A 27,726-nucleotide genomic window follows, 5' to 3' on the forward strand; every position below is an offset into this window, starting at 1 on the left:
CCCCCGCCTCCGCGCTCATGGCAACCACCTCCCTGGCGACCGCGGCCCGTCCTTTCCGAAGAGCCAACCAGCAGCGCGGATTCCTGAGTGGCGGCAACCGCGGCCAATCAACCAACGTTTCTGGCACAGCTTTGCCCGGTCATATTGAGGGACAGGTTGATTAACCAATGAGAGCGGAGTGGCGGCACTCCGGGGCCGCCAATCAGCGCGGGGAGGCGGGGCGTAGGCAGGCCGCGGCTTTGTGGTGAGCGGGGCCGGGGGCGCTGGGGGGGATCTGGGACAAACTGGGACAAACTGGGACAGACTGGGACCGACCGGGCTGGACTGGGGCCGAGCGGGACTCGTGGGGCCGGGCTGGGATTGACTGGGACGGGCCCCTGTAGGATTGACTGGGACCCAATGGGTCACAGGGCCAGACTGGGATGAACTGGGATGGGACTGGGATGAACTGGGATGGGACTGGGATGAACTGGGATGGACTGGGCTGGAACTGGGCCATACTGGGATGGGCTGAGCCGCACTGGGATTGCCTGGCTGGCCCAGCTCCTGCCCGTGTGGCCCCTCCACCCCCCGGGATCCCGGACCCCGCTTTTCCTTGGCCCCATTCCCCCCTCAGCCCACCAGAACCCCGAACTGCTCCCGTTCCCCCCCCAGTTCCAGCACCCCCACCCCGATGGGGTTCCCTGCGCTTTGATCCCGCTCTGATCCCCGTTTTTCCCCATTTCCCCCCATTTTCGAACCCCCCGATCCCGATTGAGTTCCCGGAGCACTGAGCACCCATTTTCCCTGGGTTTTCCCCATTTTCTCTCAGCAGCCCGATGGAGTTCCCCAAGCACTGATTGCCCATTTCCCCAGTTTATTTCCCCATTTCCCCCCCCGTTTTCCCTGTTTATTTCCCCATTTTCCCCCATTTATTTCCCCATTTCCTCCATTCCCTGCAGCCCGATGGAGTTCCCCAAGCACTGATTGCCCATTTTCCCCATTTATTTCCCCATTTCCTCCATTCCCTGCAGCCCGATGGAGTTCCCCCAGCACTGATTGCCCATTTTCCCCATTTATTTCCCCATTTCCTCCATTCCCCGCAGCCCGATGGAGTTCCCCAAGCACTGATTGCCCATTTCCCCTGTTTATTTCCCCGTTTTTCCCCAGCCCGATGGAGTTCCCCCAGCACTGATTGCCCATTTTCCCCGTTTATTTCCCCGTTTTTCCCCAGCCCGATGGAGTTCCCCCAGCACTGATTGCCCATTTTCCCCGTTTATTTCCCCGTTTTTCCCCAGCCCGATGGAGTTCCCCCAGCACTGATTGCCCATTTTCCCCGTTTATTTCCCCGTTTTTCCCCAGCCCGATGGAGTTCCCCGAGCACAGCCGGCAGCTGCTGCGGGGGCTGCGGGAGCAGCGCTCCCGGGGGATCCTGTGCGACTGCACGGTGCTGGTGGGCACCGCGCCCTTCCCGGCGCACCGGGCCGTGCTGGCCGCCTGCAGCTCCTTCTTCCACCTGTGCTACGCCGAGCCGGGCGGCGCGGGCGGGGCGCGGGGCGCCGTGGTGGCCCTCAACAGCGACATCGTCACGGCGCCCGCCTTCGCGCTGCTGCTGGAGTTCATGTACGAGGGGCGGCTGGCGCTGGCCGCCCCGCTGGAGGACGTGCTGGCCGCCGCCAGCTACCTGCACATGAACGACGTGGTCAAGCTGTGCAAGAAGAAGCTGCAGGCGCGGGGCCCGGCCGAGGCCGACAGCACCAAGCGGGAGGAGGACGCCGCCAGCCCGGCCCCGCCGCAGCCGCCGCCGCAGCCGCCGCTGCAGCCCCCGCCGGGCGACGCGGGGACGCCGCCGGAGCCGCCGCTGGTGGACGCGGCCGACACGACCCAGCCCGGTGTGGGCGGCGAGCGACCCCCGCCCAGCCCCAGCAGCTCCTGCGAGGCCGCGCCGGGACCCGGAGCCGCCGCCCCGTCCGCGGGCGGGGGTCCCTGGGTCGCGCCCCCCGGCCCCGCCGCTGCCATCAAGGCCGAGGCCATCGTGATCTCGGACGAGGAGCCCGACGGCGTCCGCCGCCCCGCCGCTCCCCCTCCTGCTCCTCCTCCGCCGCCGCCGCCGCCGCCTGCCCCGGGCCGAGCGGCGGGATTTGGGGAGGGGGCGGCGCTGGCCCCGGCGCTGGGGGGGCTGCGGGAGCCGCTGTTCCTGGCGCCGCTGGAGCCCCGCGGGGGTTTCGGGCTGTTCGCCGAGGAGGCCCCGACGTGCCCGACCTGCGGGAAGACGTTCTCGTGCTCGTACACGCTGCGGCGCCACGCCACCGTGCACACCCGCGAGCGGCCCTACGAGTGCCGCCACTGCCTGCGCTCCTACACGCAGTCCGGGGACCTGTACCGGCACGTCCGCAAGGCGCACAGCCACGGCGGGCCCGCCCGCGGGCCCCGCGACCCCGCCCGCGACGGCGACAACCCGCCCTGACCGCCGCGGCCGCCCGGGGAACCGGGATGGACCGAGCCGAGCCGAGCCGGCGGCGGGGCTCGGACGGGGACACCGGGATGGGGACAACTGCTCTGGCCGTGGACACCGGGACGGGGATGCCTGCTGCCACCGGGGCACCGGGACTGCGACACCTGTACCGTGCTGCGCCACCGGGACTGGGACACGCGCCCTGAGCGGGATCCCTGGGGCGGCAGCGGCTGCCTGGGCCGGGACCCCGGGATGGTGACACCCGCGGGGAGCGGGACCCCCGGGACCGCGACCCCGCCCCGGGGGGAACCGGAGGGGCGTGGCCCCGAGGGGGCGTGGCCTCGGGCGGGTGTACGGGGGTCACGCGCGAATAAGGCGACGCTGGACGCGGGCGGTGGGCGGAGAATAAATGGGCGTGGCATCGCATGACTCCGCCCCTTGGCAGCGCCCCCTGGCGCCTGGGAGGACCCCGGTGTTGCCCCAGTCCATCCCAGTCCCCCCCACTCCCATCCCAGTCACCGCTCCCCTTCCAGTCCGTCACGGTTATTCCCAGGCCCCTTCCATTCCCCCCCAGTTCCCGCAAACCCATCCCAGTCCCTCTCATTTCCCCATAATCCATCCCAGTCCCTCCTAGTTTCCCCAAACCCATCCCAGTCCCCCTCATTCCCATCCCAGTTCCTCCCAATTCCCCTAAATCCATCCTAATCCCCCCCAGTCCCTCCCAGCTCCCCCTAAATCCATCCCAGTCCTTCCCAGTTTCCCCAAACCCATCCCAGTCCCCCCTCATTCCCATCCCAGTTCTCCCAATCCATCCCAGCTCCCCTTAAACCCACCCCAGGTCCCCCCAGTCCATCACAGCTCCCCTTACACCCATCCCAGTCCCTCCCAATTCCCCTAAACCCACCCCAGTCCCCCCAGTCCATCCCAGCGCGCCCCACAAAGCCTTAAACCACTTTAATCACAAAAATAGACTCTGTGCGGTGGCTCCTATAAAAAGGGGGGGGGGTCGGTCCGGGGGAGGGGCGGGCGCCCCCTGCCCGTGTCAGGAGCAGGCGGGGGGCTCTCGGCACGGGGGGCGCACCCCGAAGAAGGCGGGCTCGGTCAGGGGGTGCAGCAGCAGCAGGAAGCCCAGCACGCCCAGCAGGTACGCGGGCAGCAGCGCCCGGCGCCGCGGGTGCCCCAGCGCCGCGCCCAGCGCCGGGAAGCCCATGGAGTTACAGAAGGAGTGGCACAGCACCGGCCCCGCCAGGTGACCTGCGGACGGGGACAGCGAGGGTGGCACCCCGAAAATACAGACAGCACCCCGGGGTCATCGATATCCCCCCCACCAGTGCCGGGGTCGCAGCATCCCACCACCCCAAATCATCCCCAGGGAGTTACGGGAGGAGGGGAACGGTCCCGGCACCGCCAGGTGAGCTGGGGAAAGGGAAAGGGGATTGGGGACCCCAAAAACCCACCCCAAACACACCTGGGGATAGGGAAAGGGGGTTGGGGACCCCAAAAACCCACCCCAAACACACCTGGGGACAGGGAAAGGGGGATTGGGGACCCCAAATATTCACCCCAAACACATGTGGGGACAGCAAAACAGGGATTGGGGACCCCCAAAATACACCTGGGGACAGGGAAAAGGGGATTGGGGACCCCAAAAACCCACCCCAAACACATGTGGGGACAGCAAAACAGGGATTGGGGACCCCCAAAATACAGCTGGGGACAGGGACATGGGGACTGGGGACCCCACAACCCCCCCAGGCCCCCAAACCCACCGGTCCTGAGGAAGAGGAAGGCCGTGTAGGCCCCAAACACGGCCGTGTAGGAGAACTGGAATGCTGGGAGGGGAAAAGGGGGGTCAGGGACATCCCAAAACCCCCATGGAGACCCCCAAACCCCCACAGTTCACCATGAAAACCCCCGACTCCCCAAATCCTCACCCTGGACACCCGAAATTCCCTCAGGACACCCCAAATCCCCCCTCTGGACACCCCAAATCCCTCCTGGACATCCATGAGAACCTCAAATTCCACCCCCCCAGACACCCCAAACCTTCACCCTGGAGACCCCAGACTCCCTCAGGACACCCCTGGAACCCCAAAAATTCCCCCCAGAGCCCCCCAAAACCCCCCTCACCTGCTGCCATGAAGATGCTGCCGACGGAGCCGTGGCGGAAGCGGAGCTGCTCGATCACGTGGTGGAAATGGGCTGAGGGAGCAGGATTTCGGTTTTTGGGGGTTTGGGTTTTTGGGGGTTTGGGTTTTTGGGGGGTTTGGGCTTTTTGGGGGGTCAGGGAACATTCATGGGTGCAGGGGAGGTGAGTCAGGGGGAGTTTTGGGGGGATTTTGGGATTCTTTTGTGGTCCCGCTCACCAACCCCAAAGAACAGTGGGCATGCCAGAATGGAGCGGTTTTGGGGTGGATTTTGGGGGTGTTTTGGGGGTTTCAGTCACCAAGCCTAAAGAACAAAGAACAGACCAGACTAGGAAGTGTTTTGGGGTGTTTTTAGGGTTCCACTCACCGACCCCAAAGAAGAGAGCCTAGGCCAGCACAGGGAGGGTATTTTAAGGTAGTTTTGGGATATTTTAGGGTTCCACTCACTGCCCCAAAGAACAGGAGACAGGCCAACACAGGGCGGGTATTTTAGAGATATTTTAGGGTATTTTTTGGATATTTTAGGTTATTTTTGGGGTATTTTAGGGCTCCACTCACCGACCCCAAAGAACAGGGGGCAGGCCAGCACGGCGGGGCCGGGCCCCGTGCAGGGCACCAGCATGGGCAGCATGCAGGCCCTGAACACCAACTCCTCTGTCAGCGGGGCCACCACCTGGTTCCGCAGCCAGCGCACGTCCCCCAGGCACAGCGCCCACACCCGCGGGTCTGGGGGACCCCAAAAACCCCAGAGAGCTGAGCCCCGAAATCCCAAACACGACAAACCCAAAAAACCCCCCAAAAAATCCCCAAAACCCAAAAATCCCAGCCGCGGTTCTGTACCTACAGCACATCCCCCTGGCACAGCGCCCACACCCGTGGGTCTGGGGGACCCCAAAATCCCACAGAACTGATCCCCAAATCCCACAGAACTGATCCCCAAAATCCCATAGAACTGATCCCAAAATCCCATAGAACTGATCCCCAAAATCCCACAGAACTGATCCCAAAATCCCACAGAACTGATCCCCAAAATCCCATAGAATTGATCCCCAAAATCCCATAGAACTGATCTAGAAATCCCACAGAACTGATCCCCAAAATCCCATAAAACTGATCCACAAATCCCAGATTCTCACAGGTTCCCCAAACCCAATAAAAACCCAAAACCACCCCAAACTCGCCCATTTCACCCACTCACCCCCCCCCCCAAACCCCCCCCCATTATATTCCCTGTGTTGGGGACCACCTGCCCCCCCCAAACCCCAATTCCTGAGTCCCCCAAATTCCCACCCTCTCCCCCAAATTGTCCCCCCCTTACCCAGGGCCACCCTGATGCCATCGAGCCACCGCCAGGGACAGTCCATGGACAGCTGGATCAGGGGTCCCAGGAACAGGATCTGGGGGTCGGGGGGATTTGGGGGGGTCAGGGGGATTTGGGGGGGGGGTCAAGGGGGTCGTACCCCACTTTTCCATCCCCTGGTGGGTCAAGGGTGGGGATCTGGGGGAGTTTTCCCTGTTTTCCACCCCATACCCACCATGGGGAGTGGGCAGGGTTTGGGGGGGGGTCTAGAGAGACTTGAGGGTCTCAGAAGGGTTTTGGGAGGCTCAGGGAGAGTTTTGGGGGTCCCAGAGGGTTTTAGGGGATCCCAGAGGGATTTTGGGGGGTCCCAGCCCCTCTCACACCCACCCTGGTGAACCAGATCTGGAGCCCTGCCAAAGGATATGGGGGTGGAGGGGGGTCAGTGAATTCTGGGGGGGTCCTGGGGGAGATCATAGAGACTTTGGGGGTCCCTAGGGGGGTCCTGACGGCGTTTTGGGGGCTTGAGTGGATTTTGGGGGGTCCTGTGTGGGTTTTGGGGAGTCCTGAGTGGGTTTTGGGGGTCCCACGGGGGTCCCACACCAACCGCACATGAAAGGCCCAGGCAGAGCATTTTGGGGGGGGGGGGCTCAATAAATTCTGAGGGGGGTCCTGGGGGTCAGGGGGATTTGGGGGAGGTTTTTGGGGGGTCGCAGCCCCCCCAGACCCACCATGGTGAGCAGCAGAGGCAGCAGCGTGGCCGGGAGCAGCCCCTCGAGGCGCAGCCCCAGCAGCGCGGGCAGGGGGGTGTCGGCCTGGGTGGGGGGCAGCAATGGGGGGGGGGGGTCAGCGCGGTTTTGGGGGGCACTGGGACCCCCCCTCGGTTTTTCAGGACCCCCCCGAGCTCACCTTGACCCCCGTGAGCTCCTTCCAGAGCCAGACCAGGGCCGGGGCCAGCCCCGACACCACCAGGACGCTGGTGAAGCGGCGCTTGATCACCGCCGGGTGGTCCCTGCGGAGGGGCCGGGGGAGCTGGGGAGGGGGATTTGCACCCCAAAAATCCCCCCCGTGTCCCCCCCGACACCCCCAGGCACCCCAAAAATCCCCCCGGTGTTCCACCAACAACCCCAGGCACTAGGAGACCCCCCCTCAACCCCTTTTTGTGCACCTGAAATCCCCCCAAAACTCCCAAGGGCCCCTCCAACCCCATGGACACCCCAGGGACCCCAAATCCCCCCCGAGGACCCCAAATCCCCCCCAGGAACCACAAATCCCCCCCCAATCCTCCCCCAAGGACCCCAAATCCCCCCAGGGACCCCAAATCCCCCCCGAGGGACCCCACATCCCCCCCAGGAACCACAAATCCCCCCCAAATCCCCCCCCAAGGACCCCAAATCCCCCCAGGGACCCCAAATCCCCAGCGAGGGGCCCCACATTCCCCCCAGGAACCACAAATCCCCCCCAAATCCTCCCTCAAGGACCCCAAATCCCCCCAGGGACCCCAAATCTTCCCCCAGCGACCCCAAATCCCCCCCAGGGGACCCCAAATCCCCACCAGACCTCTCAAATCTCCCCCTAAGTCCCCCCCCAGACCAGCCCACATCCTTCCTCAGACCCCCCAAATCCCCCCCAGATCGCCCCGAGCCCCCCGGCTCGCGGCCGTACCTGGGCAGGGGGCTGCCCCACACGTACAGGCTGCCCACGTAGGAGCAGGCCAGGCTGAGGCAGCCGAGCAGCGCGGCCCAGCACGGCCCGGCCCGGGCGGCTCCGGGCGCCGCTGCCGACCCCGGCCCGGCCCAGGGGGAACCGGGGGGCTGCGGGGCCGCCATGGCGGGGCGGGGCCGGCGCGGGGGGCGGGGCTTGTGCGCGGCGAGGGCGTGGTTATGGAAATGAGGGTGAGTCGGTGCGGGCGGGGTTTGCGCGCTAAGGGGGCGGGGTTATGGAAATGAGGGTGGGTCGGTGTGGGCGGGGCTTGTGCGCGGTGGGGGTGGGGTTATGGAAATGAGGGTGGGTCTGTGTGGGCGGGGCTTGTGTGCGGCGGGGGTGGGGTTATGGAAATGAGGGTGTGTCTGTGTGGGCGGGGCTTGTGCGTTTAGGGGGTGGGGTTATGGAAATGAGGCGGGGCAGTGATGGGCGGGGCGGTGGGGAGACTAGGAGGGACTGGGAGAAAGTTGGAAACTGGGATGGACTGGGAGAAGCTGGGATGGATGGGGAGAAGCTGGGATGGACTGGGAGAAAGTTGGAAACTGGGATGGACTGGGAGAAGCTGGGATGGATGGGGAGAAGCTGGGATGGACTGGGGGAACTGGGGGGACTGGGAGAAACTGGGATGGATGGGGAGAAGCTGGGATGGACTGGGGGAACTGGGAAACTGGGAGGACTGGGATGGACTGGGGGAACTGGGAGAAACTGGGAGGGACTGGAATCAACAAGAGAGACCGACTGAGAACCAGAAATTACTGGGATAACTGCGATTGACGGTGGGAAACTGGGAGCACTGGGAGCACTGGGAGAACTGGGACTGGTGGGGCAAACTAGGATCAGTGGGGAGAGTCAACATGAACTGGGACTGGCTGGGAGAACTGGGACTGGCTGGGAGAACTGGGACTGGCTGGGAGAACTGGGACTGTGAGAGGTCTCTGGGGATGACTGGAAAATGAAACCCATGGAAGGAACTGGGAGCAACTGGTGTAACTGGGAGGAGGCAGGACTGGAGGAACTGGGAGCACTGGGAGGGGGCTCTGTCCTGTCCCTCAGAGCGTCCACTCGTCGGGGTCCTGCACCTGGGGGGTCCCGGAGGTTACTGGGAGGGTCTCGGGGGTTACTGGGGGTCCCCAGAGGAGGGAGAGACCCCCAAACCCCACCTGGCTCTGGTTGCTCCGGGACCCTTCCTCCTCCTCCTCCTCCTGCTGCCCCTCCCTCTGCCCCCGGCGCTGCTTTTGGGGGGTCCCTGGAGGGCACAGGGGGGGTTCAGTGCTCGGGGTGGGTTTGGGGACCCCCCAGAATCCCCCATTTCCTCCTCACCCCCACGGGGCAGCCCCGGCCGGCGCGAGACCTCGGCCCATCTGCGGCGCGCGGCCGCCGCCAGCGCCGGCGTGTCCTGCACCTGCGGGGGGACACGGTGACACCGGGGACACCCCCAAACCCCCCCCAACCCAGGGGGTATCCCCCCGAACCCCCAAACCTGCAGGGCGCCCAGGCAGGCGCTGCGGAAGCGGCCGCTGGAGCTGGCGGCCACCACGGCCGTCACTGCGGCCACCGCCAGGGCCTGGGCTCGGGCCACGTGCTGCTGGGCCTGCAAGGAGGGATTTGGGGGTCACGGGGGATTTGGGGGGGTCGGGGGGACCCCAAAACCCCACACCCACCTGGTGCTGGCGGTGCAGCTCCCCCAGGAGGGGGTGCAGGAGGGCGCGGAGCCCCCGGGCCAGCGCGGGGCGGCCGAGGCGCAGCGTGGGCTCCAGCTGGGCCAGGAGCAGCTGGCGCGTCCCTGGGGGGGACCCCGGATTTTGGGGGGGTCTTCGAACCGTGGGGGACCCCCCCGGAGCCGGGGTACACCCCTGAACCACGGGGGTGACCCCAAAACCAAGGGGACACCCCCAAACCTTGGGGTCAGCCCCCAAACCTTGGGGTCAGCCCAGCTCGGTGGCTGAGCTGGAATGGGGAGTCTGGGGAGGGGGGGGCACCCCAAAATCTTGTGGACACCCCTAAAATCTTGGGGACACCCCTGAAATCAGGAGACAGCCCAGAGGAATAACCCCAAAGCAGAGGCACACCCCCAAGATGAGGAGACCTCACAGAAACTGGGGACAGCCCAAGACCTCAGGGACAGCCCTAAAGTTTGGGGATCCCCTTGAGCCACGGGGACACCCCCAAAACTTGGTGACACCCCCAAGAGCTTGGGGACACCCCAAAATCGGGGTCCCCCCCCTTACCTGCGTCGTACCCCCCAAAGGGATCCCGGTGCCGCAGGAAGAGGAAAACCAGGAGGGTTTTGGGGTCCCCCTCGGGGGAAGTTTGGGGGTCCCCGTCCCCCTCAAGGGGGTCCCAGCGCACCCCAAAGGTGACATCGGGGGGCACCGGCTCTGTGGGGACAACACGGGGGGGCTGAGGGAGGGGAGAGCCCCAAAATTCCCCCCAAAAAACCCTGGAACTCCACAGACCTTCCTCATCCTCACAGGAGCCTCGGGGGTCCGGGGGGTTTTTGGGATCCAGGCGGTTTTTGGGGTTCAGGGGGGTTTTGGGGTCCGTGGGGTTTTTGGGGTTCAGGGGGGTTGCAGCCAGGCCGAAGCGTCCCCAGTCCCCCAGCAGAGAGGGGTCCCACAGGGTTGGGGGGGCCGGGGGGGGCACGGGGACCCCCGCGGGGTCGAACAGGTAAAGGTGGGATGGTCAAGGAGAGCAACAGGGGGAATGGGCCCCCCCCAAAATCCCCCAGAACCCCAAATCCCACCTGGGCATCCCGAGATCCCCCAGGGAACCCAAATTTCCCCCCTACCCCAGCACCCTGAGACCCACCCTGGACACCCCAAAATCGCTCAGGTGTCCCAAAACCCCCACAAACACCCCAAACCACCCCAAACCTCCACCTGAATATCCCAAATCCCACCCCAATACCTCAAAGCCCTCCACGAACACCCCAAATCTCCCCCCAACACCCCCCTGAACACCTCAAATCCACCCCAAGACCCCAAATTCCTCCCCAACCCCCCCCAAATACCCCTTGAACACCCCTAACCCCCCCTGAACACCCCAAATCCCTCCCCAAACCACCCCAAATACCCCCTGAACACCCCAAATTCCTCCCCAAACCACCCCAAATACCCCCTGAACACCCCAAATTCCTCCCCAAACCACCCCAAATACCCCCTGAACACCCCAAACCCCCCCTGAACACCCCAAATCCCTCCCCAAACACCCCCTGAACACCCCGACACCCCCCTGAACACCCCAAATCTCCCCCCAAACCCCCCGGGACCCCCGGCCGGATATTTGCACTCGGCAGAGGGGGGGTCCCTGCCCGGCGGGGGTCCCGGGGGGGCCGAGGGCGCTGACCGGGAGCAGCTCCAGGTCCCCCCCGAAGCCCGCGGCCGCCAGCGGGGGCGGCACCGGCAGCGGCAGCGGCGGCCCCGGGCACGGGCGGAGGCGGCTGCAGGGCGGCCTGGGGGGAACGGACCAGTTCGGACCAGTACAGACCAGTCTATCCCAGACCTACCCCCTGCCTCATCCCAGTTCATCCCAGTTTGACCCTGTGCTACTCCCCAGTTTATCTCTCTCTGTTCCGACCTGTCCCAGTCCATCCCAGTTCGTCCCAGTTCATCCCAGTCTCTCCCAGGATCACCTCACTGCATCCCAGTCCCTCCCAGTCCTTTCCAGTTCATATCCCAGTCCAACCCAGTCCTGAGTGCGCCCAATCCATCCCCGTCCCCTCAGTTCGTCCCAGTCCATCCCAGTCCATCCCAGTCCCATCCCAATCCTTCCCAGTCCATCCCAGTCCCCCCCAGTCCCTCCGAATCCCTCCCAGTCCATCCCAATCCCTCCCAGTCCCCCCCAGTCCCTCCGAATCCCTCCCAGTCCATCCCAGTCCATCCCAGTTCATCCCAGTCCCATCCCAATCCTCCCCAGTCCCATCCCAATCCTCCCCAGTCCATCCCAGTCCCTCCCAGTCCATCCCAGTCTCCCCCATGCCATCCCAGTCCCATCCCAGTCCCTCCCAGTTTACCCAGTGAAGTGCCGGCTCTGCACCCTCAGCCTCGTTCCCGCCTGTGCCCAGGGGGTCTCTGGGCTGGGGGGAGGGGTGACACCCCAATTAGGGGGTCCCCAGGAGTGGGGTGACCCCAGTTAGGGCTGGGGGACCCCAGTTCAGGTGGCCCCAGTTTGGGAGTCCCACCTCAGGGTTCGGGACACGACGTTCCCATCGACGCTGACACAGAAGTGGAACTCCACCTGGGGAGGGGGGCGGGGGGGTCATTGGGGAGCCCCCTCCCCTTTTTGGGGACCCCCCAAACCTCCCCCCCAGTACCTCGGGGTGCACGAGGCTGGTCCGGTGCAGGAGCCACCACAGGGACCCCCGGGTGGGGCTCAGCGAGGGGGGGTGACAGAGCTGGGGGGGCACGGGGGGGACCCCAAAATCCCCCACGACCCCCGGAAGATGGGGGGGGCAGATCTGGGGGTCCAGGTGGTACCCCAATACCGCCCCAAGGAGCTGGGCCCAGGTTGGGGGTCACCACCCCATCCCCCCCTACTCCCCCCGTGTGTTTTGGGGGGTCCCAGCCCCCCTCCGTGACCCCATTTCCCCTCCCCCCCCCGTGACCCCATTATTTCCCCCCCACCCCCCCCAAATCCAGGCCACCCCGACTATTTTTATCCTCCTGCCCCAATTCCCGTTCCCGGGGGGCTCCCGGGGCCCCCCCGACCCCAATTGCCCCCCCCAAGGTGACTTTGGGGGGGTTGGGAAAGAGAACAGAGAGAGGGGGGACCCCAAAATCCCCCCCAGCCCCCCCAAACCTCACCTGGAAGCTCCTTTGCACCTGAGCCCGGGCGAGGATCCGCCTGCAGCAGGGGCGGGGATTTGGGGGGGCCCCCGGCAGCTCCTGCACCCCCCGGGGGGCTGGGAGGGATTTTGGGGGGGTTTAGGGGGATTTTTTTTGGGGGGGTTAGAGGTTTATGGGACCCCCCAGTGGGGTTGCAGAGGAGATTGAGAGGATTTAGGGGGTCCCTGAGAGGTTTTGGGGGGCTCTTACAGGAGTTCAGGAGTTGGGAAGGTTGGGGGTGTGCCTGGGGGTGGTCAGGGGGCCCCTGAGGGGTTTTGGGGTGGTCTTTGGGGGGTTTTGGGGGGTCTCTTACCCCCACCCAGCACTTCAGGGTCGAGGTCACAGCTGAGGGGTCCCGTGGCTGTCACTGGAAAATGGGGGGGGTCGGGGTTCTGAGGGGAGCCTGGACCCCCCCAGGATCCCCCAAATATTCTCCATGATCCCTCAGGACCCCTCAGAATCCCTCAGGACTCTCCAGGACCCCTCAGAACCCCTCTGGATCCCCCCAGGACCCCTCAGGATCCCCCAGGACCCTCCAGAATCCCTCAGAATCCCCAAGAACCCCCCCAGGACCCTTCTAGGACCCCCCACCCACCTGTGAGGGTGCAGAGGGGCTCCCCCAGGGCCCCCTCCTTCGTCAGGGCCACCAGCAGAGCTCCCCTTCGGGGCTCCCCGTTTTTGGGGGTCCCCAGGGCCACCAGGAGCTGCTCCAGGAGCTGCAGGGCCGGGAGAGGTGGTGAGACCCCAATGATCCACCCCAAAAACTCCAAAAAAACCCCAAGCTCCCCCTTCCCTCCTTCCAAGGGAGCCCAGAGACCCCCCAAAGCCCCCCAAAACCCCTCAAAAACTTCCCTCGGGTCCCTCCACCCCTCATAGAGACCCCTGAGGGGCCCCCAGCCCACTTGAGTGACCACTGACCCCTCACAGTGTCCCCCAGAGAGGCCCCCCAATACCTGCCAAGCCCTATAACCCTGTTTAGTGACCCCTCAGAATCCCCAAAACCACCTCTAAAGCTCCCACAACCCTCTCTAGTGATCCCTGAGCCCAAAAAACCACAAAAAATCAAAAAAAGCCCCACAAAACCCCCCTGGCCCCCTCACGGCCTCCGCCGCCATCTTTGCCCCGCTCTCCCCTCAGCGCCCCCTGGCTGATGGCGGGAAAACCCCCGGAGGGGGGCGTGGCCTCTGCGCCGTTGCCATGGCAACAGCCAGGCCAGGGGCGTGTCCAGGGGCGTGTCCAGGGGCGTGTCCGCTGTGCCCGGGCGGTGGGCGTGGCCTCAGGCCCCGCCCCCCGGGGTGTGATGAGCTGCCGCGGGCTCAGCGCGCGCCGCGGCCGCAGCGCAGGTAAGGGTGGGGGGGGACACACCTGAGGGGGGGTCAGACAGGGGGAGACCCCCCCCAAAACACCCCAAACCCACCCCAAAAACCTCCCCAGGGGTCCCGCAACCCCCCTCGGCCCCGCTGATCCCCCCCCGCGGCCCCCCCCGGGCACTGCGGCAGCGGCTCCGCATCCCCGGGCAGGGCCCCCCCCACACGCGTTGTCCTGAGGTGATTTTGGGGACACCCTCACCCCAAAATTCGCGTGTTTGTGCCCCCAAACCCCCCACCTCAGACCCCCCCGGCGCTGCGGGCGCTGATCCCCGTTAAGAGCATTAACGGGGGGGGCGCGGAGGGGGAGCGGGGGGCTCTGGGGGGGCTCTGGGCAGCCGGGGGAGGGGGCTCGGAGGAGTTTTGGGGGTCCCGGGGAGGACTTTGGGGCGCTCGGGGTTTGTTTGAGAGGATTTGGGGGCGCTCAGGGTGACCCGGAGAGTTTTTGGGGGGGGCTCTAATGATGGGGAGGAGGTTGGGGGTCCCGGGGGGGATTTGGGGGGCCTCAAGGGGGTCTCGGGAGAGGTTGGGGGGGACTCGGTGCAATTTGGGGGTCCCTGGGAATGCTCGGGGGGGTCCCGGGGGAACCCTGAGAGTTTTGGGGAGGGGTCTCGGGAGGAGGGAGGGGAACTTGGAGGAGTTTTGGGGGTCCCACAGAGGAACTGGGGGCTCCCGGGGGGATTTGGGGGGGGGTTCGATTTAATATTGGGGGGGGTCTCTACTGAAGGTGAAGTTTGATTAACGGTTTGAGGGGGATCTCAATTAATGTGCGGGAATTCCTGTTAATTGGTGGTGTCTTTATTAACTTGGGGGGGGTTATTAATTTTGGGAGAAATTTGTCTTAATTTGATGGGTTCTTCATTAATTTGGGGCGCTTTTCCTTAATTTGGGGGGGTATTTCTTCATTAATGTAGGGAAAAACGCTGAATTCGAGGAGTATTTTAATTAAATTTCGCGGGGATCTCCCTTAATTTGGGGGTCTCCGTTAATTGGGGGGGGGTCCCCGTTAATTTCGGGCTCCCCGGGGGTCACTTTGGGTGGGGGTCACCCCCTTTGTCCCCCCGCAAAGTGACCAAACCCCTCCCCCCACTTTTCCCAGCTCTCCCCTGAGCTCTCCCAGCGCCGCCCCCCCCCCAAATTTGGGGGTCCCCAAAGGTCGCCATGCTGTCCCCCCCCCCCTACGACCCCCTGGAGCTGCCGCGGTTCAGCGACCCCCGCTGGGAGGGGGAGGGGGGCGCGGGGGGGCCCGAGGAGGAGGAGGAGGAGGAGGACGAAGGCTCCGCCCGGCGCTTCGAGCGCTCCCGCATCAAAGCCTTGGCAGGTACGGGATGGGGACACCCCAAAACTGGGGAGAAAAGGGAAAAAAGGGGAGGGGGAAATGGGGAAAAACGGGGGGAAAAAATGGGGGTGGGGAAAAATTGAAAAAGTGGGAAAAAGGGAGAAAAAGTGGAAAAAAATGGGGGAAAAGTGGAAAAAAAAGTGGGGAAAAAAGGGAGGAAAAGTGGAAAAAATGTGGGGGGAAAGTGGAAAAAAGTGAGGGAAAAGGGAGGAAAAAGTGGGAAAAATGGGGGGAAGTGGAAAAAAACGTGGGAAAAAAGGGAGAAAAAGTGAGGGGAAAAAGTGGAAAAAAGGAGAAAAAGTGAGGGAAAAGTGGAAAGAATGTGGGAAAATGCACGAAAATAGAGGGAAAAGTAAAAAAAACGGGGGTTTGTGAGGAAAGTAGGGTAAAAGTGTAAAAAGTGGGGCAAAATGGATAAAAAGTGAGGAGGAAAGTTTAAATGCTGTAGGGAAAGTGGAAAAATGGGGAGAAAAGAGGAAAAAGTGGAGGGGAGAGTCCTAAATTGGGGGGGAAATGCATAAAAGTTGGGTGGAAAGTGAATTAAAGTAGGGGGGAAGGGGAAATGCAAAAATTTGTGGCAAATGCACAAAAATTTGGGGGGGAAGTGTAGAAAACAGAGGAAAAAAGAAAAAAAATGAATGAAAAGTGAAAAATTGTGAGAAATATGCAAAAAGTAAGGGAGAAGTTCAAATATTGGGGCGTAAAGTGGAATAAATGTGAAGAAAAAAGAAAAAGTGGGGGGAAAAGTGCAAAAGTTGGGGGAAGTGCAAAAAATTGGGGATTGCAAGAAAATAGGGAGAAACGACACAAAAAATGGGGGGAAAGGATAAAAAATGGGAGAGGAACCCAAAAAAAAAGTGCGGAGAAGTCAGCAGAAATATGGAAGATCCCTAAAAATGGGAATTTGGAGCCCTGGAGTGTTGGGAGGGGTAAATAAGTGAGGGAAACACAAAGAAAGTGATGGGAAAGTGGAAAAAAAAATGGGAGAACAGCCCCAAAAAATGGGGAAAGGAGCCAGAAAATGGTGGGAACTGCATCAGGAAAATGAGAGGATCCCGAAAATGGGGATGGGGAACCTAAAAATTGGGGAGATTGACCCCAAAAATGGGGAAATCTGCCCAAAAATGTGAGAAGACAGCACAAAAATGGGGGAAAGCCCACAAAAAAATGCAGGAAAAAAGCCAAAGCAGGAGGAAAAGTCCAGAAAAAAGGGGGAAACACCGAAAAATTAGGGAGAGAACCCATAAATGGAGATGGGGAATCCCAAAATGTGGGAATGATCCCTAAAAGATCAGGAGAAAAATAAAAAAATGGGGGAAGACCCCAGAAAGTGGGGGCACACTGTGCAAAAATGTGGGGAACACCCCAAATTTCCCCTCCCAAACACCCTCAATCACCCCAAAACCCCCCAGGACACCCCCAAAAACCCCCCAGTCGCCCCCAGCTCCCCCAAAACTTCCCCAATCCCCCAGGAACCCACCTCAGGAGCCCCCTCAAGGACCCCCCCCAAATCCTCTTAACATTAATCCAGCACCGGCTGATGCGGGGGGATCCCCCCGGGACCCCCCTCGGGGGCTGCAACCCCTGGGGGGCTTTGGGGGGGTTTTAGGGGCAATTTTGGGGTTCTTTGACCCCCCCGTGCCCCCCCACCCCCGATCAGGATGTGCAGAAGGGGGATTTGGGGGGCTCTGGGTGGGGTTTAGGTAGTCTGGGGTGGTATAGGGAGACCTTTAGGGGATTTTTGGGGGGGTTTTGGGGGTCCTGGACCCCCCCCATGCCCCCCCAGACGAGTGTGAGGCCGTGCAGAAGGAGAAGGGGGGGTCTCGGGTGGGATTTGGGGTCTCGGGTGGGATTTGGGGTCTCTGGATGAGGTTTGAAGGATTTGGGTGGGGTTTGGGGGCTTTGGGTGGATTTTTAGGGGGGATTTTGGGGGTCCCTGACACCCCCGTGCCCCCCCAGACGAGCGCGAGGCCGTGCAGAAGAAAACCTTCACCAAGTGGGTGAATTCCCACCTGGCGCAGGGGTCGCACCTGGGCGACCTTTACAGCGACCTGCGGGACGGGCGGCTCCTGCTGCGGCTGCTCGAGGGGCTCTCGGGGGAGACCCTGGTGAGTGCGACCCCTCCCCAAATCGGGGACACCCCCCTCAAGGGGGAACCCCCCAAAAACAGCGACCCCCCCAATGGGAGCCCTCCCCAGAATGGGGAAATCCCTGTGGGGACCCTCAAAAAGGGACCCCCGGCTGCTCGTGGGGGTTTCAGAGGGGGCTCCTGGTGAGTGCGACCCCTCCCCAAATCGGGGACACCCCCCTCAAGGGGGAACCCCCCCAAAAACAGTGACCCCCCCAATGGGGGCCCTCCCCAGAATGGGGAAATCCCTGTGGGTCGTGGGGGTTTCAGAGGGGGCTCCTGGTGAGTGCGACCCCTCCCCAAATCGGGGACAACCCCCTCAAGGGGGTTCCCTGACTGTGCCCCCCTACCCTGGGGGGGTTCCCTGATGGTGCCCCCCTGCCCTGGGGGGGTTCCCTGACGGTGCCCCCCTACCCTATGGGGGGTTCCCTGATGGTGCCCCCCGGCCTATGGGGGGTCTCTGACTGTGCCCCCTGCCCTGGGGGGGCTCCCTGACGGTGCCCCCGGCCTATGGGGGGTCTCTGACTGTGCCCCCTGCCCTGGGGGGGCTCCCTGACGGTGCCCCCGGCCTATGGGGGGTCTCTGACTGTGCCCCACTGCTCTGGAGGGGTTCCCTGACGGTGCCCCCGGCCTATGGGGGGTCTCTGACAGTGCCCCCCTGCCCTGGGGGGGTTCCCTGACTGTGCCCCCTGCCCTGGGGGGGTTCCCTGACGGTGCCCCCCGGCCTATGGGGGGTCTCTGACAGTGCCCCCCTGCCCTGGGGGGGTTCCCTGACTGTGCCCCCTGCCCTGGGGGGGTTCCCTGACGGTGCCCCCCGGCCTATGGGGGGTCTCTGACTGTGCCCCCCTGCCCTGGGGGGGTTCCCTGACTGTGCCCCCCGGCCCTGGGGGGATTCCCTGACAGTGCCCCCCGGCCTATGGGGGGTCTCTAACTGTGCCCCCCTGCCCTGGGGGGGGTTCCCTGACGGTGCCCCCCTGCCCTGGGACATTCCCTGACGGTGCCCCCCGGCCTATGGGGGGTCTCTGACTGTGCCCCCTGCCCTGGGGGGGTTCCCTGACTGTGCCCCACCCAGCCGCGCCCCACGCGGGGCCGGATGCGGATCCACTGCCTGGAGAACGTGGAGAAGGCGCTGCGCTTCCTGCGGGAGCAGCGCGTGCACCTGGAGAACGTGGGCTCGCACGACATCGTGGATGGCAACCCCCGCCTGACCCTCGGCCTGGTCTGGACCATCATCCTGCGCTTCCAGGTGGGCGGGGGGAAATGGGGTGGGGGGCGCGGCCCTGACCCGTCCTGCGGGGGCTGTGCCTGTCCTGGAGCTTCCCTGGGGGGTTTGGGGTCATTTAGAGGGGTCCTGAACCTGCCCTAGGGGGTTTGGAGTCTTTTTGGGGGGTTCTGAACCTGCCCTAGGGGGTTTGGGGTCTTTTTGGGGGGTCCTGAACCTGCCCTAGGGGGTTTGGGGTCATTTAAGGGGGTCCTGCACTCACCCAGGGGGGTTCGTGGTCATTTTGGGGGAACCTGAACCCACCCAGGGGGGTTTGGGGTCATTTAAGGGGGACCTGAACCCACCCTGGGGGGTTTGGGGTCATTTAAGGGGGACCTGAACCCACCCTGGGGGGTTTGGGGTAATTTAGAGGGGTCCTGAACCTACCCAGGGGGGTTTGGGGTCATTTAAGGGGGATCTGAACCCACCCAGGGGGTTTGGGGTCATTTAGAGGGGTCCTGAACCCACCCAGGGGGGTTTGGGGTCATTTAAGGGGGACCTGAACCCACCCAGGGGGGTTCGTGGTCCTTTTGGGGGAACCAGAACCCACCCAGGGGGGTTTGGGGTCATTTAGAGGGGTGTTGAACCTGCCCTAGGGGGTTTGGGGTCATTTAGATGGGTCCTGAACCTGCCCTAGGGGGGTTTGGGGTCATTTAGATGGGTCCTGAACCTGCCCTAGGGGGTTTGGGGTCATTTAGAGGGGTCCTGAACCTGCCCTAGGGGGTTTGGAGTCTTTTTGGGGGGTCCTGAACTTGCCCTAGGGGTTTGGAGTCTTTTTGGGGGGTCCTGGACCCACCCCGGTGTCTCAGTTTGGTCACAGAAGTCTCCAGACCTTCCCAAGGCTCCTTTTGGGGGGGGGGGGGGGTCTCACACCCATTTTTGGGGATCCTGACCCCACCACGGGATGCTTGCACCCATTTTGGGGGTTCCAGACCCGCTTAGGGGGGGTTCTTCACCCTAATCTGGGGGTCCCTGCCCCCGTTTTTGTGCCCCCCACCCCAGATCCAGGACATCAGCGTGGAGACCGGGGACACGCGGGAGCGGAAATCGGCCAAGGACGCGCTGCTGGCCTGGTGCCAGATGAAAACCGCGGGGTGAGGGGTCCTGGGGGGGTCTGGCGGGGTCTGGGAGGATCCTGGGAGGATTTAGAGGGTCCGGGGGTGGTCCCATGGGGGGTTTGGAGGATCCTGGGAGGGCTCTGTGGGGCTGGTGCCAGATTAAAACTGTGGGGTGAGGGGTCCTGGGGGGTCTCAGGGGAGGATCCTGAAGTGGTCTGGGGGTCCAGGAGGGGTCCTGGGGGGGGGGTCTGGGTGGTCTCCATGTGGCTCGGGAGGTTCCTGGGGGCTCTGTGGGGCTTTGGGGGGGCTCTGAGTGGTCCTTGAGGGGACTCAGAAGGGACCTGCGGGGTCTGGGGGGGTTCCCAGGGGGTTTTGGGGGTCTCTGACCCCCTCCCTGGCCCCCCCAGGTACCCCAATGTCAACGTGCAGAACTTCACCACGAGCTGGAGGGACGGGCTGGCCTTCTGCGCCCTCATCCACCGGCACCGGTGCGGGACGGGTGGGGAGAGGCTGGGGGGGTTGTGGGGGTTATGGGGCAGGGTCGGGGGTCAGGAGTTATGGGGTGCTGTGGGTCAGTGGTCAGTGGCTGTGGGTTACTGGTCAGTGGCTGTGGGTCAGTGGTCAGTGGTCAGTTGGTATGGGGTGCTGTGGGTCAGTGGTCAGTTGGTATGGGGTGCTGTGGGTCAGTGGTCAGTGGTCAGTTGGTTTGGGGTGCTGTGGGTCAGCGGTCAGCGGTTAGTTGGTACGGGGTGCTGTGGGTCAGTGGTCAGTTGGTATGCGGTGCTGTGGGTCAGTGGTCAGCGGTCAGTGGCTGTGGGTCAGTGGTCAGTGGCTGTGGGTCAGTAGCTGTGGGTCAGTGTTCAGTGGTCAGTAGCTGTGGGTCAGTGGTCAGTGGCTGTGGGTCAGTGGTCAGTGGTCAGTTGGTATGGGGTGCTGTGGGTCAGTGGTCAGCGGTCAGTGGCTGTGGGTCAGTGGTCAGCGGTCAGTGGTCAGTTGGTATGAGGTGCTGTGGGTCAGTGGTCAGTTGGTATGGGGTGCTGTGGGTCAGTAGCTGTGGGTCAGCGGTCAGTGGCTGTGGGTCAGAGGTCAGTGGTCAGTGGCTATGGGTCAGTAGCTGTGGGTCAGCGGTCAGTGGTCAGCGGTCAGTGGTCAGCGGTCCGGTCGCCCCCAGGCCGGAGCTGCTGGACGTGGAGTCGCTGCGCGGAGCCAATGCCCTCCACAACCTGCAGAGCGCCTTCGCCGTGGCCGAGCGCGAGCTGGGGGTCACTCGGCTGCTGGACCCCGAGGGTGAGGGGCTGGGGGGCTGGGGGGAGAACTGGGGGGTCTCTGGGTGGAGTTGGAGGTGGATTTGGGGGTCTGACCCCCTCTGCCCCCCAGATGTGGCCGTGGAGCAGCCGGACGAGCGGTCAGTGCTGACCTACGTGGCCGCACTCTACCATCACTTCTCCAGGATGAAGGCGCTGGCCGTGGAGGGAAAACGCGTCGGGAAGGTCCGGGGTGGACACGGGGTGGACAGATGGACACAGGGGTGGACAGATGGACACAGGGGTGGACACAGGACTGGGGGGACACAGAGATGGACACACAGGTGGATGGAAAGGGGGACAGCAGGAGGAAGGGATGGACAGATGGACAATGGATGGCCGGACAGACGATGGGCAGATGGACAGACAGATGATGGACAGATGGACCAGATGGACAGACAGACAGTGGACAGATGACATTGGGGGGTGGGGACTGGGCAGAATCCGCGGGAATGGGCGGGGGGAGGGAGGGACAGATGGGATGGACAGAGGGACGGGTGGGGGATGGACAGAGGGACGAGTGGGGGATGGACAGAGGGACGGGTGGGGGATGGACAGAGGGACGGGTGGGGGATGGACAGAGGGACGGGTGGGGGATGGACAGAGGGATGGATTGATCAGAAAGAGAGAAGGAGGTGGGTGGATGGACAGGAGGGAAAATGGACAGAGGGGCGTGGGGATGGATGGACAGATGGACAACAAATGAATGGATGGATGATGGATTGATGAAAGGATGGATGTAGAATAGATGTGAGGACAGACAGACGGACAGACAGCCGTTCCCCGTCCATCCGCAGGTGCTGGAGGCGGCGCGCGAGGCCGAGGGCCTGGCTGGCCGATACGAGGCGCAGGCGGCCGAGCTGCTGGGCTGGATCCAGCGCTCGCTGCTGCTCCTCACTGACCGGCGCCTGCCCCGCGGCATCCCCGGCCTGCAGGGGCAGCTCCAGGCCTTCAGCGCCTACCGCACCACCGAGAAACCCCCCCGGTGAGACCCCCGACGGGGCCGGGCTCTGGGGGCTGCCCAGAGGGGTCTGGGAGCTGCCCTGAGGGGTCTGGGAGCTCCCCTGAGGGGTCTGGGAGCTGCCCTGAGGGGTCTGGGGGCTGCCCTGAGGGGTCTGGGAGCTGCCCTGAGGGGTCTGGGGGCTGCCCAGAGGGGTCTGGGGGCTGCCCAGAGGAGTCTGGGGGCTGCCCAGGGGGGTCTGGGGGCTGCCCAGGGGGGTCTGGGGGCTGCCCTGAGGAGTCTGGGGTCCCTCCAGTGGAGTTTGGGGTCTCCAGGAGGGGGTTTGGGCTCTCCTCAGTCAGGTTTGGGGTCCTCCTAGTGGGGTTTGGTGTCCCCCCAGTGGGGTTTAGGATCCCCCCGGTGCATTTTGGGGTCCCCTGGTGCATTTTGGGGTCCCCCCGCAGGTTCGAGGACAAGGGCTCCCTGGAAGTGCTGCTGTTCTCGCTCCGGAGCCGCCTCCGTGCCAACAACCAGCGGCAGTTCGTGCCCCGGGAGGGGACCCACAGCGCCGACATCAACAGGGTGACAGCCACAGGGGGGACATTGAGGGGTGACAGGGATGGGGGGGACATGGGGGGTCCCCACAGCGCCGACATTAACAGGGTGACAGCGACAGGGGACAAGGGGGACACAGGGATACGGGAGAGGAGGCAGCAACACAAGTGCCAAGTGTGCAGGTGACACTGGTGACACGAAGCCAGGTGACACAGGTGACACAGGTGCCAGGTGCCCCAGGTGACCGAGCCGTCCCCGCAGGCGTGGGAGCGGCTGGAGAAGGCGGAGCACGGCCGGGAGCTGGCGCTGCGCTCGGAGCTGCTCCGGCAGCAGCACCTGGAGCAGCTGGCAGCCCGGTTCCACCGCAAGGCCGCCCTCAGGGAGACCTGGCTGGGGGACAACCAGCGCCTGGTGGCACAGGTGACACCGGGACCCCCACCCACGGACCCCTGAGACCCCCCAAACACCTCCCAGTCAGGGACAGCCAGCGCCTGGTGGCACAGGTGACCCTGGAACTGCCCCCACCCCAGGGGACTTCCCCTTGTCCCCACCAGGACAACTTCAGGATGTGTCCCACCCATTTTGTCACCCTCAGCCCCTTTTTTTTTTATCCTCCAGGACAATTCAGGGGGTCCCCGGGGTGTCCCTCCCACCTTTTACCCCTTCTCCCCCCTCTCCCACCCCAGGATGATTTCGGGGGGGGGTCCTGGGAGTGTCCCCTCCCTCACCCCCCTTTCCCCCACCCCAGAACAATTTCGGGGGGTGTCCTGGGAGTGTCCCCTCCCTCACCCCCCTTTCCCCCACCCCAGAACAATTTCGGGGGGGTCCTGGGAGTGTTCCCTCCCTCACCCCCCTTTCCCCCACCCCAGAACAATTTCGGGGGGGGGGTCTCGGGAGTGTTCCCTCCCTCACCCCCCTTTCCCCCACCCCAGAACAATTTCGGGGGGGTCCTGGGAGTCTCCTCTCCCTCACCCCCCTTTCCCACCCCCAGGACAATTTCGGGGGGTCCCTGGCGGGGGTCGAGGCCGCGCTGCGCAAGCACGAGGCCATCGAGAGCGACATCGCCGCCTACGGCAGCCGCGTCCGCGCCGTCACCGCCGTGGCCGCCGAGCTGGAGGCCGAGCGCTATCACGACATGGGCGGTATCGCGACACGGCGCGACCATGTGGTGTCGCTTTGGGAGGCGCTGCGGGCGCAGGTGGCGGCGCGCCGAGAGCGGCTGCGGGCGCACCTGGAGCTGCAGCGGCTCCTGCGCGACCTGGAGCACCTGATGGGCTGGATGGAGGAGATGGAGGTGGGGAAGGGAATGGGGAAGGGGTTTGGGGGGTGGGATCCCCTCGTGGGACCCCCCTCGTGACCCCCCCGGTGTCCCCAGGTGCGGCTGCAGTCGCGGGATTTTGGGCAGCACCTGAGCCAGGTGGATGATCTGCTGCAGATCCACGCCCTGGTCGAGGGGGACGTGGCGGCCCAGGCTGAGAGGGTCCGGAGTGTGGGGGCGGCGGCCGAGCGCTTCCTCGGGGAGGGGGGCGGTGAGTGACCCCCCCAAAACTGAGACTCCCAAAACTGGGATCCTCGAGATATCCTGGAATCCCCCAAACCCAGAGATACCTGAATGCCAGAACCCCCACTCACCTGAGACCCCTAAAACTGGGACCTAGCAAAACCCCAAAGCAGACTCCCATAAACTGGGAGCCCCAAAAACCGAGACCCCCCCCCAAGCACCGAATCCCTGAACACCGGGACCTCCAAATCCCAGACCCCCAGCACCCCCAAACCCTGCGTCTCCCAAATCCTTAGTATCACTCAATCCCAGACCCTGGGACCCACAAAAAATTTGGATCCCTAAACACCATACCCCTGAACCCTGGGGATTCCAGACCCCAGGACCCCCAAACCGTGCGACCCCCCAGCCCCGCTGAGCCCCTCCCGTGCCCCCCAGGGTACCGCCCGTGCCCCCCGGAGCAGCTGCGGGCCCGCGTGGCGGCTCTGGAGCTGCGCTACCGGGGGCTGTCGGCGCTGTCGGAGCAGCGGCGGCTGCGGCTGGAGCGCTCCCGGCGCCTCTGGAAGTTCCTGTGGGACGCGGGCGAGGAGGAGGCCTGGATGCGGGAGCAGGAGCGGCTCCTGCGCTGCCCGGAGCTGGGCCGGGACCTGCCGGGGGCCCTGCGGATGCTGAGCCAGCTCGAGGCCATCCGAGGGGCGCTGGGAGGACGAGCGGGGCCGCTGCAGCAGCTGCTGGAGCGGGGCCGGGAGCTGCTGGCGCAGGGAGCCCCCGACGGAGCCGCGGGATGCACGGGAACCACCCCTGGATCAGTGGAAGCCGCCCCTGGCTCGACGGGATCCGCCGTTGGATCCATGGGAAGCGCAAAACTCGCGGAATCCGCTGCTGGATCCACCGCCAGATCCTCGGAGCCCCCCACGGGACCCCCGGAATCCAAGAACGCGTCCGTGGGACGCGCTGCTGGACCCCCGGAATCCACCCCTGGATCCACCGAGGGACTCTCGGCACCCGCCGCCAGACCCGACGGATCCACGGAACCCCCCGAGGGACCCCCGGGCGCCGCTCCCGGTTCCCCGGACCCCGCGGCCGCCGTGTCCCGGCGGATCCGGGAGCTGGAGTCGCTGTGGGCGGCGCTGCCGGCGCTGGCCGGGGCCCGGGAGCGGCGGCTCCGCGCGGCCGCGGGGCGATTCCAGCTGGAGGCGGAGGCGGCCGAGGCCGAGGCGTGGCTGGCGGCCGCCGCCCGGCGAGTGGCGGGGCCGGAGCTCGGCCGCGACGAAAGATCGGCGGGGATGCTGGAGCGGCGGCTGCGGGAGCTGCAGGAGGAGCTGCGGCGGCGCGGACCGGCGCTGGCGGCGCTGCGGGAACAGGCGCTGCCTGGCGATGCCGCCGACCTTCCCGACGTGGTGCCGGGGCTGTTGGAGCGGCTGGCGGAGCTGGAGCGGCGGCACCGGGAGCTGGAGGAGCGGGCGGAGCTGCGGCGCCTGGAGCTGCGGGACGCGCTGGGGCTGTTCGCGGCGCGCAGCGAGGCCGATGCCTGCGCGCTCTGGGTGGGCGAGAGGGAGCAGTGGCTGCTCTCCATGGAGATTCCCGAGCGGATCGAGGACCTGGAGGTGGTGCAGCAGCGGTGAGCGCCCGGGGCTCCTCCGTGCTGCACCGTGGAAACCCCAGAGTTATTCCCAGAATTATTCCCGGGAAATCTCGGAGTGCCCGCGGTCGCCCCCGCTGGGATTCCCCCAGGAATTCTCCCAAGAATACACAGGATTGCCCCGTTATTCCCGTTTTTCCTCAGGATGTCCCCAGTATTCCCATTATTCCCGGTATTCCCAGTGTTCCTTGAGTTCCTACCTCCACCACAACATTCCCAGTGTTCTAGGTGTTCCCGGTTTCCCAGAATTTTCACTTCCAACACAGCATTCCCTGTACACTCTGAATTCTCACCTTGACCTCAGATATTCCCATCACTCACAAAATCCCCTAAATTCCCACCTCCAGCGCAGTATTCCCAGAATGTGTGGCATTCCCCAGGATTTGTGGCATTGCCACCTCTAGCACGGTGTTGCTGGGGTTTCCCTGAATTCCCAGCTCCGGCTCGGTATTCCCGGAATTCTCGGTCATTCCCGGCGCTCCCGCAGGTTCGAGACGCTGGAGCCGGAGCTGGCGGCGCTGGCGGCACGCGTGGCCTCCGTGGGCCGCGTCACGCAGGAGCTGCAGGGCTCCGGGGACAGGAACCGGGAGAGCGCCCGGGAGACCTGGGAGCAGCTCCGGGACAGGTGGGGGCGGCCCCGGCGGGGCCATTCCGGGCAGGGATTGGGGATGGGTCCGGGCAGGGATGGATTTTCCAGGTGCCCAGGGAAGGGTTCCAGGCAGGGATGCTCCAGGGGCGCAGGGAGGAGTTTTCCCGGCCGGGACGCTCTGGGAAGGGATGGATTCCCCAGACTGGGACACTCCAGGGGTGGATTCTCTGGGCTGGGACACTCCAGGGATGAATTTTCTGGGCTGGGACACTCCAGGGATGGATTCTTTGGGCTGGGACACTCCAGGGATGGATTCCCCAGACTGGGACACTCCAGGGATGGATTCTCTGGGCTGGAACACTCCAGGGATGGATTCCCTGGGCTGGGACACTCCAGGGATGGATTCCCCAGACTGGGACACTCCAGGGATGGATTCTCCGGGCTGGGACACTCCAGGGATGGATTCTTTGGGCTGGGACACTCCAGGGATGGATTCTCTGGGCTGGGACACTCCAGGGATGAATTTTCTGGGCTGGGACACTCCAGGGATGGATTCTTTGGGCTGGGACACTCCAGGGATGGATTCCCCAGACTGGGACACTCCAGGGGTGGATTCCCCAGACTGGGACACTCCAGGGATGGATTCTCTGGGCTGGGACACTCCAGGGATGGATTCTTTGGACTGGGACACTCCAGGGATGGATTCCCCAGACTGGGACACTGCAGGGATGGATTCCCCAGACTGGGACACTGCAGGGATGGATTCTCCGGGCCAGATTCTCTCCCCGGGCTCTGTCCCACCGTGCCCCGATCCCGCCCGTTCCAGGTGGGAGCGGTTCCGGGCGCTGACCGAGCGCAAGAAGGTGGCGCTGACCGCGGCGCTGAACATCCACAATTTCCGCCTGGAATGCCACGAGACGCGGGGCTGGATGCGGGAGAAGACGGCGGCGATCGAGGCCACGCGGGCGCTGGGCCGGGACCTGGCGGGGATCACGGCGCTGCAGGGGAAGCTGTCGGGGATGGGGCGCGACCTGGACGCCATCCAGGGAAAGCTGCGGGAGCTGCGGGCCGAGGGCGAGAAGCTGCAGGGGGAGCAGCCGGAGCGAGCGCCCGAGATCCGCGAGGGGCTGGCGGCGCTGGAGGCCGAGTGGGACGCGCTGCGCCGGTGCCACCGGAGCCGCGAGGAGTCCCTGGGGCAGGCGCGGCGGCTCCAGGGCTTCCTGCGGGACCTGGCGGCGCTGCAGGCCTGGCTGTCCCGCACCCGCGCGGCCGCGGGCTCCGAGGATGTCCCCGCGTCCCTGGCCGAGGCCGAGGGCTCCCTGCGGCAACACGAGAGCCTCCGCACCGAGATCTCGCACTACGGAGCCGATTACCGGAGCGCCCGCGCCGCCGGCCGGGAGGTGACGCGGGGACAGACGGACCCGCAGAGCCTGTCCCTGCTGCAGCGCCTGGAAGCGCTGGATGCGGACTGGGAAGAGCTGGGCCGGGTGTGGGAGAAGCGGCAGCGGCTCCTGGCCCAGGCTGTCGCCTTCCACGTGTTCCTGCGGGACGCCAAGCAGGTGGAGGGGACGCTGGGGAAGCAGGTGAGGGGATCCGGGGTGTTCCGCCGAATGCCGGGGCTCCGGTGCCATCCCAGT

At 64.7% G+C, this 27,726-nt stretch overlaps 3 protein-coding genes across 3 annotated transcripts in view; 2 read left to right on the forward strand and 1 right to left on the reverse strand.

Moving 5' to 3' along the window:
* The first annotated feature begins 141 nt into the window (after positions 1-141).
* On the forward strand, positions 142-2,860 carry ZBTB3 (zinc finger and BTB domain containing 3). The gene is made up of 2 exons (XM_030260721.4): positions 142-244; positions 1,342-2,860. The coding sequence occupies exons 1-2, from the start codon at positions 168-170 to the stop codon at positions 2,444-2,446; spliced, it is 1,182 nt and encodes a 393-aa protein (XP_030116581.4). The 5' UTR covers positions 142-167; the 3' UTR covers positions 2,447-2,860.
* Positions 2,861-3,373: 513 nt separating this feature from the next.
* On the reverse strand, positions 3,374-7,752 carry RCE1 (Ras converting CAAX endopeptidase 1). Its single transcript, XM_032745733.3, has 8 exons — positions 7,544-7,752; positions 6,788-6,890; positions 6,610-6,693; positions 5,900-5,978; positions 5,140-5,307; positions 4,565-4,636; positions 4,204-4,266; positions 3,374-3,688 (listed from the first exon to the last, which is right to left on the reverse strand). Exons 1-8 carry the CDS (start codon positions 7,705-7,707, stop codon positions 3,477-3,479), a joined length of 945 nt encoding a protein of 314 aa, XP_032601624.3. The 5' UTR covers positions 7,708-7,752; the 3' UTR covers positions 3,374-3,476.
* Positions 7,753-14,886: 7,134 nt separating this feature from the next.
* The window catches only part of SPTBN2 (spectrin beta, non-erythrocytic 2), a 33,837-nt gene continuing 20,997 nt past the window's right edge, over positions 14,887-27,726 (forward strand). The window contains exons 1-15 of the mRNA XM_072920137.1: positions 14,887-15,093; positions 17,071-17,219; positions 18,312-18,485; positions 19,503-19,594; positions 19,966-20,046; positions 20,730-20,845; positions 20,936-21,048; positions 21,660-21,847; positions 22,267-22,384; positions 22,619-22,777; positions 23,349-23,651; positions 23,733-23,886; positions 24,297-25,479; positions 25,988-26,125; positions 26,916-27,672. Of these exons, the coding sequence (XP_072776238.1) occupies positions 14,934-15,093; positions 17,071-17,219; positions 18,312-18,485; positions 19,503-19,594; positions 19,966-20,046; positions 20,730-20,845; positions 20,936-21,048; positions 21,660-21,847; positions 22,267-22,384; positions 22,619-22,777; positions 23,349-23,651; positions 23,733-23,886; positions 24,297-25,479; positions 25,988-26,125; positions 26,916-27,672 (3,885 nt within the window). The 5' untranslated portion in view covers positions 14,887-14,933. The remainder of the gene's footprint in view (positions 15,094-17,070; positions 17,220-18,311; positions 18,486-19,502; positions 19,595-19,965; positions 20,047-20,729; positions 20,846-20,935; positions 21,049-21,659; positions 21,848-22,266; positions 22,385-22,618; positions 22,778-23,348; positions 23,652-23,732; positions 23,887-24,296; positions 25,480-25,987; positions 26,126-26,915; positions 27,673-27,726) is intronic.

The sequence above is a fragment of the Taeniopygia guttata genome, chromosome 31 (assembly GCF_048771995.1).
Source record: "Taeniopygia guttata chromosome 31, bTaeGut7.mat, whole genome shotgun sequence".
NCBI lineage: Eukaryota > Metazoa > Chordata > Aves > Passeriformes > Estrildidae > Taeniopygia > Taeniopygia guttata.

Coding starts and splice junctions, on each gene's coding strand:
- ZBTB3 (XM_030260721.4), top strand. CDS start 168: ATGAGAGCGGAGTGGCGGCACTCCGGGGCCGCCAATCAGCGCGGGGAG. Junction 245..1,341: donor AGGCAGGCCGCGGCTTTGTG/GTGAGCGGGGCC, acceptor GTTTTTCCCCAG/CCCGATGGAGTTCCCCGAGC.
- RCE1 (XM_032745733.3), bottom strand. CDS start 7,707: ATGGCGGCCCCGCAGCCCCCCGGTTCCCCCTGGGCCGGGCCGGGGTCG. Junction 6,891..7,543: donor TGGGGCAGCCCCCTGCCCAG/GTACGGCCGCGA, acceptor GCCCCTCCGCAG/GGACCACCCGGCGGTGATCA. Junction 5,308..5,899: donor TGGCATCAGGGTGGCCCTGG/GTAAGGGGGGGA, acceptor GGGGTCCCCCAG/ACCCGCGGGTGTGGGCGCTG.